We start from the raw sequence: 9,864 nt of genomic DNA on the forward strand, positions 1-9,864 counted from the left end.
GCAGATGACATTACCACAGCAAGCTTTTATAGTACGCCGGCCCTCTCTCTGCCTGGGAGATATTGAGATCAGTTAAGGAATAAACCAATTATCTCCAGGCAGAGAGCACACAATTTCCCCAAACGTTTGAACACCCCTTTCCACACAAGGTAGCCCTACAATTACATATCCCCTGATAGCCCCGATCTGGGGGACCAACATATCCAAATTTCACCCAGATCGGTCCAGGGGTTCTTAAAAGAAAACCGAACCTATGAGAAAATACAGAATAAAGTCTATTTTCTTCACACTATACGTCTCTCACAAGTCCCGAACTAACTCCCCCCTTTTGTGTTGGAACCCAATTAAGCAATACTGTATATCCGAAATGCTTACTCTGCATGGTGATTGGCCTCATTTAAAGTCCTGCTGACCAAACTCTTTTTTTCTACCTCTCTTAATCAAGACCTAGGCAGAAAATGTGGTCCACGTGGTCCACGGATTTGGCAGTCTGTCTCTCCCAGAGCTCTATCAGACTCCCAGTAAAACCAGCCCCAAGCTTTACTAACACAGGGAGGGTAAACAACTATCCTTCTTTATCATGAAATCCTTGCTGGCATTACCTTAGATTGCAAATCTAAGAATCAATGGAGGAGCATACTGTATAGATCACTTTTCCTGCCACTCTAACCGTTTTCACAGGCCCCCCCGATACAATAATTGTTAGGGTGTGCAAGAATTCCTGAACGTCCATCCTGTGAAGTTAACATAGCAAGCTAAAAAACAAACACCACCATTACCATCCCTTTTCATTTTTACCAGTTTCTGCTCACGGTACTCTCCTCCCCCACCTCAAATCACACATTGCACTATATGTGCATCTTTGTAAAATGTATGGAATAGGAAAGAAGCGTTCAAGACCTTTAACTTAGAAAATAAAAAAAAACATAGTCCCATGTAATAGAACAGTCAATGATGTGTGATCACTATGAAAGATCCGCTGAGGTAGCCACTGCCATGGCAATCAAAACAAACAAATAATGATGATGGAACCAGGCCTAACCTTGGTGTGAGTAAAATGCAACTCAGGGAGAGACTTAGATGGTAGAGTTTAATAATGACAAAGGCTGCTGTCTAGTGTGAGACACGCTCTTACCACAGGTGTTTAGAAAACAAAAACTTTCAATACTTGCTCAAACAGGTAAAGGAAGTACCTGATAGATAGTAATTCAAGTACTTTTAATCAGCAGTAAAATCCATTATTTATGTGGACATCCACTTACAAGAAGAGATCACTAGACTAATTTGGTCTGGGGGTCCCTCATTAGCATGACCAGTTTTTGGACATAAGTAAGATAATGTTTCTCTTCATCAAAAACTCATTTTAAATACTCTTACCAGCCACCTGCAGGTTCGTGATTTTTTAATTTTTGCCAACATTATTTTTAGCTGTCTGTGAATAAATGTATTTTGAAACATGTATGAATATGTTTTAGGGCTTAGGCCGGGTACACACGAACAAACATGTATGGTGAAAGCGGTCCGTCGGACCGTTTTCACCATACATGTCTGCCAGAGGGCTTCTGTACGATGGTTGTACACACCATCGTACAGAAGTCCGCGCGTAAACAATACGCGGGGCGTGTCCGCGGTGTCGCCGCGTCGATGACGCGGTGTCGCCGCGACAATGACGCAGCGACGTGGGCGGCCCGCCTTTAAAATGCTTCCACGCATGCGTCGAAGTCATTCGACGCATGCGAGGGACGGCGGGCGCCTGGACATGTACGGTAGGTCTGTACTGACGACCGTACATGTCCGAGCGGGCAGGATTCCAGCGGACTGTTTTAAAACAAGTCCAGGAATATTTGTCCGCTGGGAAAAGGCCCGGCGGGCAAATGTTTGCTGGAATTCGGCCCGCTCGCGCCCACACACGACCAAACATGTCTGCTGAAACTGGCCCGCGGACCAGTTTCAGCAGACATGTTTGGTCGTGAGTACGGGGCCTTAGTGGGTTCTGTGCGTAGAGAAATTGACACACAGCTCTCTTGTGATTACCCACATAGTATCCTGTAATTAATTTGGTTCTGGATAGCCAGGTGAATTTATTGGCATGTGTATATATAGGTAGTGGCTGCAGAAGATAGTTTTGAAATTCATCCATAGGTGGGAAAAAAAATACACCAGTAGTTTATGAAACATGGGGAGTTTTTTCTGTGTGTTTCTCAGTGGGGAGATTTTCCTAGAAACACAAGAAATAATAAGAGATTTCTCCAAAGTGATAAAAAGTCCCTTCTTAGACAGTTGCCACTGGACCAAATGTTCCCATTGGAAGTTATCTCTCTTTTTGCTTAGATTATAGAGTTCCAGTTTAACCGGAAGCTGCCCTTTAGCCTAATCCTGGAATAGAACTTCACCCACATGATCCAATAGGTGTCTGTTTACCCCCTGCCCGTGTAATGTCAAACTTAAAAGAAAAAAGAAAAGAACCCTAATTGAGGCTAGTCTTGCCCTACAGATCGAGTCCCATTACCACACTAGTGTGCATTGACCAGACTGTGGGAGATCCCAGCCCCATTCCTTCCCTCCACTCCTCTCTTCCTTATTTTATTCTTTCTTTTCAATGAAACCATAATTGTACTATTTTCTACAACTCCATCTGTTATACCTTGGAGCACTTGGGCGCATCCTATCCCCTAGATTCTGGGGACCACTCATTTGTAGTATCTTTAGCATTTGTTACTAGAAGATTCGTCCCATGTGCCATTGCATTTGATGTTTTAAACTTAAGTGGAAAATCTCTTAATCACATCTGTTAAAAGAGTTCATGTACAAATACTTTTTTTTAAAACATACTGGGCCAGATTCACAGAGATACAGCGGTGTATCTCCTGATACACTGTCGTATCTCTGAGTTTTGTCGGTCGTATCTATGCGACTGATTCATAGAATCAGTTACGCATAGATATGCCTAAGATCCGACGGGTGTAACTGTTACACCGTCGGATCTTAGGCTGCAATTCCAGGCCGGCCGCTAGGTGGCGTTTGGGTTTATTTATGCGACGAATATGCAAATAAGGAGATACGCCGATTCAGAAACGAACGACCGCCCGGCGCTTTTTTTTTACGTCGTTTGCGTTCAGGTTTTTCCAGGGGATATTTACCCCTGGGTCTATGAGGCGCAGCCAATGTTAAGTATGTAAAAAAGGGGGAACTAATGCGCACAACCAAACTGACCATGGGCAAATATACTAAATTAAAATAAATAAAATGTGTGTGAAGCAGCAGCCACTACTAAAACGGTGCTCACGCACCCAAAGACATATGTAAAACAGGGAGTGTAATGGCGCTTGCTAATGGGAAGTTGCAATAATAAATAATAGAGTGCAAAAGACAACGCACAGCAACGTATGAATACTAATCAATAATATTCAATAATATAAACGTGTTCCACTCTTGAAGGCCCTTAATAACATCCACATCTGGGATGTAAAGGGTGGAAAAAAGTGGGGATAATGGGTAAAATGAAAGCTACAATGAAATAATCATAATCATTGAACAGGTAGATGTTTAAGTCCAATCCTAATAAATTCCAGTGCTATCACCAAAACAAGCAAAAATTGGTGAAAAAAGTGAATAGTGATGACCTAGAAATGGTCCAAATGACACAAAAATGAAACTCCTCTGTGTTAGGAGGTAAAAATAATGTGCACCAAAAAATTTGTGTGCAAGATGAGCGTAAATATATAAATATTCAAGCATTTGATCAATAAATAAAAAATATAATATAAAAATAGTTCAAATTGATACAATGTTCAAAGTGAATAAACACTAAATATATATAGTTCAAAAAAATGTGTTCAAAGTGAATTCCAAAAACTTGCTGTAAAAAATATTCCAAACGTGCAAAAAAACAGTGTGTAAAGGGTGAAATTATTAAAGTGCTTAATTCCACAGTTTCCCAGAGGTGTAGAAAGTTGCTGTAATCACCACACTCTCCTCCAGTGTAGCTATGCAGGCACAAGATAGAAAATGCTAGCCTCTCACCTCAGAACAGGTCAAGCAAGCCTGTTAATATATGGATGCAGCCCAGCAGCACACACTCTGAGTCCAGGAGGGCTCTGTTTGCTCCAATCCTCCAGACCTCTGTTTCGTCCAGATCCCTCTCAATAAAAGTAAAGAGCAGGCTCCATAGTGCAGTATATCAAAATAAATTTAATAGAACAAATAGTAGCACTCACATTTACAGTAGGCTGTGAACAGCATGCAGATTGTTCCAGCAAATGTTCACCGGGAAGTGCCGCTGGTGACGTCATCTCCGCTTGCGGCCGAGAGCGGAGTTCTGCTGCCTATCGTTTAACATTTGCTGGAACAATCTGCATGCTGTTCACAGCCTACTGTAAATGTGAGTGCTACTATTTGTTCTATTAAATTTATTTTGATATACTGCACTATGGAGCCTGCTCTTTACTTTTATTGAGAGGGATCTGGACGAAACAGAGGTCTGGAGGATTGGAGATAACAGAGCCCTCCTGGACTCAGAGTGTGTGCTGCTGGGCTGCATCCATATATTAACAGGCTTGCTTGACCTGTTCTGAGGTGAGAGGCTAGCATTTTCTATCTTGTGCCTGCATAGCTACACTGGAGGAGAGTGTGGTGATTACAGCAACTTTCTACACCTCTGGGAAACTGTGGAATTAAGCACTTTAATAATTTCACCCTTTACACACTGTTTTTTTGCACGTTTGGAATATTTTTTACAGCAAGTTTTTGGAATTCACTTTGAACACATTTTTTTGAACTATATATATTTAGTGTTTATTCACTTTGAACATTGTATCAATTTGAACTATTTTTATATTATATTTTTTATTTATTGATCAAATGCTTGAATATTTATATATTTACGCTCATCTTGCACACAAATTTTTTGGTGCACATTATTTTTACCTCCTAACACAGAGGAGTTTCATTTTTGTGTCATTTGGACCATTTCTAGGTCATCACTATTCACTTTTTTCACCAATTTTTGCTTGTTTTGGTGATAGCACTGGAATTTATTAGGATTGGACTTAAACATCTACCTGTTCAATGATTATGATTATTTCATTGTAGCTTTCATTTTACCCATTATCCCCACTTTTTTCCACCCTTTACATCCCAGATGTGGATGTTATTAAGGGCCTTCAAGAGTGGAACACGTTTATATTATTGAATATTATTGATTAGTATTCATACGTTGCTGTGCGTTGTCTTTTGCACTCTATTATTTATTATTGCAACTTCCCATTAGCAAGCGCCATTACACTCCCTGTTTTACAAATGTTAAGTATGGCCGTCGTTCCCGCGTTGCGATATAAAACTTTTACGTCGTTTGCGTAACTCGTCCGTGAATGGGGCTGGACGCCATTTACGTTCACGTCGAAACCAATGATGTCTTTGCAACGTCATTTAGCGCAATGCACGCTGGGTAAATTTGCAGACGGCGCATGTGCTATTCGATCGGCGCGGGAACGCGCCTGATTTGAATAGTACACTCCCCCTAGCCGCGGAATTTGAATTCCGCCGGGGGATTTACGATACGCCGCCGCAAGTTTTGAGGCAAGTGCTTTGTGAATTACCCACTTGCCTCAAAAACTTGCAGCGGCAGATCTTAAATCAGATAGGTTAGCGGATCTTTAGATCCACGTAACCTATGTGAATCTGGCCCAAGGATTTAGAATTTAGACACTTTAACCCATTATATATATATATATATATATATATATATATATATATATATATGAGTGTGATATGGGAGAGCCCAGAGTCACCAGTAAGTCGATTTTGTAAAAGCAAAACTGTCTTTATTTTCAAAAGCTAGGCAAGACAGAATAGCTTCTCTTCAGCATAAGTAACATACAGTAAAAAAAAAAAAAACAGTCCATAGCATCTGGTATAGAAAAACAAGACTATATAGCTCACCGCTCGTTCCTTAAAGGATCACTAAAGGAATTTTTTTTTTTTTTTTAGCTAAATAGCTTCCTTTACCTTACTGCAGTACTGGTTTGATGTTCTCATTGTTCGTTTTTGCTTTGAAGTTGCTGTAATTCTGCTGTGATCTCCACACTTCCTGGTTGTCTGGCTCCTTATGACCACAGTACTGGGAGCTTTTCACGGTGGTCTAAGCTGTCATTTGTCCTTCGGGCCGTTGTCATCGGATGGACTGATCGTGTGTACAGGGCTTTAGAAATCAGTTGCAGGTTTATAACAACAAACCATCTTTGGAAATTCAAACCTGTTGAGTTCTAGGTAATGCCATAATATTAGTTACTGTTTATTTCCCTTGTTATATTGCTTTTTTTTTTTTGTGTGGAAATGATGACTCAAAAACCCTGGGAGTATATTATGTTTTTCCTCCTGTTTGTTTGAGGTTGCTGTCATTCAGTGATTTGACATTGTTTATTACACTTGACAGGTGATTGTAGCTGTTGGAGCTATTTTGCTGTTATATTTTGCTATCTAGAATATGAATGAAGACAAACAAAGCAGCATAGTGAAGTAAGGCCATTGTCATAATTGTATGTTCTTTTTTGTTCATTAGTGAAAGCTTTTTGCAGTTTGATTTTCGTTGCAAAGCATTATGCAGTCACAGTAATATTTCATAAATTCTTAGTGGGAAATTCATTAGGAAACTGGCAGACATTGATTTGAGTGCTGTTAGAGAATTGAAAAGCATAAAACACTACACAAGCATCATAAAGCCTATGGAAATGTCTATTTTGAAAGCAGTGGTAGATGCTTGTGACTACCATTTGACAGCTTTAATAAAGAGCAATTAAATCGTAGATTTGGCAGTTAAAGGTATATTATATTTTAAAAGAAACCCCTGGCTTACTTCGTGCTTGTTTGATGTGTTCATGTTGAATCTACCAATTGTCATGTATGTGTTATAAAGTAAACAAACATACAATGATGATTATAAAAATAATTATATATAAAGGTGTCAGTATGTACAGTATTGTTACCTATAGAATTAGAAGTACGCTTGGTTTTATGCTGTTCAGAACTACCCCACAGGATGCACCCTAATCTTAAGACGAGATATTTTATAAAATGAGTCATATGTTCCAGTATTGATTGATTTCTACTCTACAGCGGCCCAGACTCTGAAGAGCTGTATTTAGAAATGTGCTTTCCACAAGCCAATACGCCAATTTTTTGAGAGATGCAGAAAAAAGATTGGGCTCCTTTTAAGATGAAAACATGAAATTTTGAATCCATCAGGAATCTAAACATCTACCTTTTAACCACTTTAATACTGGGCACTCTCACCCCTTTCCTGCCCAAGCCATTTTTTAGCTTTCACACTTTGAATGACAATTACGCGGTCATGCAACACTGTACCCAAATGAAATATTAATATTTTTTTTCCCCACAAATAGAGCTTTCTTTTGGTGGTATTTGATCACCTCTGCGGTTTTTGTTTTTTCTGCTATAAACAAAAGAAAAGCAACGATTTTGAAAAAAAAGCAATATTTTTTACTTTTTGCTATAATAAATATCCCCCGAAACGATATATAAAAAAAAATCCTCAGTTTTGGTCGATACGTATTCTTCTACATATTTTTGGTAAAAAAAAAAAAAATTACAATAAGCGTATATTGATTGGTTTGCGCAAAAGTTATAGCGGCTACAAAATAGGGGATAGATTTATAGCATTGTTTTTTTTTTTTTACTAGTAATGGCGGTGATCTGCGATTTCTTTTTATCGTGACTACGATATTGCGGCAGACACATCGCTCACTATTTTGGGACCATTCACATTTATACAGCGAACAGTGCTATAAATATGCACTGTTTACTGTGTAAATATGACTGGCAGGGAAGGGGTTAACACTAGGGGGCGATCAAGGAGTTAAATGTGTACCCTAAGGAGTGATTCTAACTGTAGGGGGAGGAGACTGACTGGGGGAGGTGACCGTTCGGTGTCCCTATGTACAAGGGACACACCATCGGTCTCCTCTCCCTGACAGGACGTGGATCTCTGTGTTTACATCATTAAGATCTATCTACAGCATAAAGAAGAACACAGAGTCCTGGAAGTGATGGTTTGGCCCCCACACAGCTCTGATCTCAACATTTAAGGGGTTATTTACTAAAGGCACATCCACTTTGCACTACTACTACTACTGATCTGAGCACTCAAATTTGAAGATGAGGAAGAAGAGTGGTGGGGAGTTAGCCTTACAATTATTTAAACTGTTAGTTCCTAGAACTGTTCATACAATCTTTGTGTAACCTTGCCCACTGGAACTATAGGAAATGGGTTTATCAGAGATTCACTGGCAGGCCAGACTGGTGTGACTGGTAAATAGTCTGGTTCCTGGTGTAGGGATCCTCACATAAATAAATAGGTAGCAAACCTATAAGAATATTACCAAGGCCTTAATAATGGATTGATAGAGACAGGGTATGCAGTCAGGAGGGGTCTCAGGTGGCATTCTTCATTGGATGATATGTTATCCTTGAAAAAAGGATCAACAAATCCTAAAAGCTTGATGTTACATGGTTTTAGAAATAGCACTTGACAGATTTCACATATCTTTTACTGTTTTTTTAATAAAAACTAAATGTGTTCATCTCTCCCTTTAACAGCTTCCTAAAAATGCCACCTTAGGCAAGATACTTGCCTTTCCCTGTGGCAGATGTGATCATTGACTAACCATACCTTAATTCAAGCACTAATAGCTTATATCTTCATCCAAATGTATCTGAAAACCATCTCATAATTGAAGCTGGAAGCACCATGGTGATTAACATGCAAATAGCCAATTAGTATTTAAAGTATTTAAATTATCCCACAGGAACATAATTCCCAGAATCCTCTGTATACCGAAAACTAGAAGCCGCAGTGAAAAACAGGCATCTTAGCTAAATCTACTTTCAGGCTAGAAGTCTTCTGTCAGTGAAGGAGTTGTGGAAATATTTTGATGCCTTTCACATGTTTGGTCTCCTGATGTAAGTGAATTTTGGATGAGCACAGACCTAAAATAAGCCCCTGGGAAGTCTTCATGCTGAATCCTGTGTAACCTCGACAGCAGTGTGAGATGGAAATCTTGTTTGACAGAAAAGCACTGTGGCCTATTGAAAATAATGAAATAAAGTGATATTATTGAGCTTTTGCCCTGTAACTGTAATCTATCCCCAGTGACTGCTTACATGGAATATTTTTGTTTTTGCAGATTTTTGACAAATTCTGTTTTGGAGAAGTGGAGCTGGACATGGTTTACCTTTCTCAGAGGTTTTCTACAGATAGCTCTGGCTACTACACATCTGCTGGACAAATCCAAATCTCATGAGGATCAAGCTTGCAAACAACTCCTATACTCCTCTGCTAAAGGATTCCAAGATATTAGTTGAAATATGGTGGTTTTCTAGGAAATAATTTTCCATGTTTTCTGGTTTGCTCAGCATTCGGATTTGTAAACTAAATAAATAAGTCTGAAAAAAGTTTTACCCAGCATTTTATATTTGTGTGTCAGAAAGGTATACAATAATCTTAATATTAGAAGGCTCTCTCTAAATTCTGTTAAAAACTATATTTAAAATGCTATGTAAAATATTCACTGATTAGTTAAAGCAAAACTTCACCCCATCATCATTCCCCTGGTGGAGATTTGCAGCCAGTCTGTGCATGCATGGGGCATCCCAGTGCATGCTTTTGTAGGTGCCATCAGTTTGAGATAGTGTTTAATGGTAAAGAAAATGTTATATGGTGCAAACAAAAGTCCAACAACAAAAGCCCCCCAATACTCACCTCTTCCACTAACTGTAACACCAATCTCTTCCGGATAGAGGGAAAGCCATCAGCTGAAGATCCTGCAGAATCCAACACTTTTGGTAGTC

At 39.4% G+C, this 9,864-nt stretch overlaps 1 protein-coding gene across 1 annotated transcript in view; it reads left to right on the forward strand.

The window, feature by feature from the left end:
* The window catches only part of LOC120947196 (activating signal cointegrator 1 complex subunit 1-like), a 149,033-nt gene extending 139,559 nt beyond the window's left edge, over positions 1-9,474 (forward strand). Inside the window, exon 3 of the mRNA XM_040362316.1 lies at positions 9,201-9,474. Within this exon, the coding sequence (XP_040218250.1) occupies positions 9,201-9,317 (117 nt within the window). The 3' untranslated portion in view covers positions 9,318-9,474. The remainder of the gene's footprint in view (positions 1-9,200) is intronic.
* Positions 9,475-9,864: the final 390 nt, after the last annotated feature.

Source organism: Rana temporaria, chromosome 8 (assembly GCF_905171775.1).
Source record: "Rana temporaria chromosome 8, aRanTem1.1, whole genome shotgun sequence".
Taxonomy (NCBI): Eukaryota; Metazoa; Chordata; class Amphibia; order Anura; family Ranidae; genus Rana; species Rana temporaria.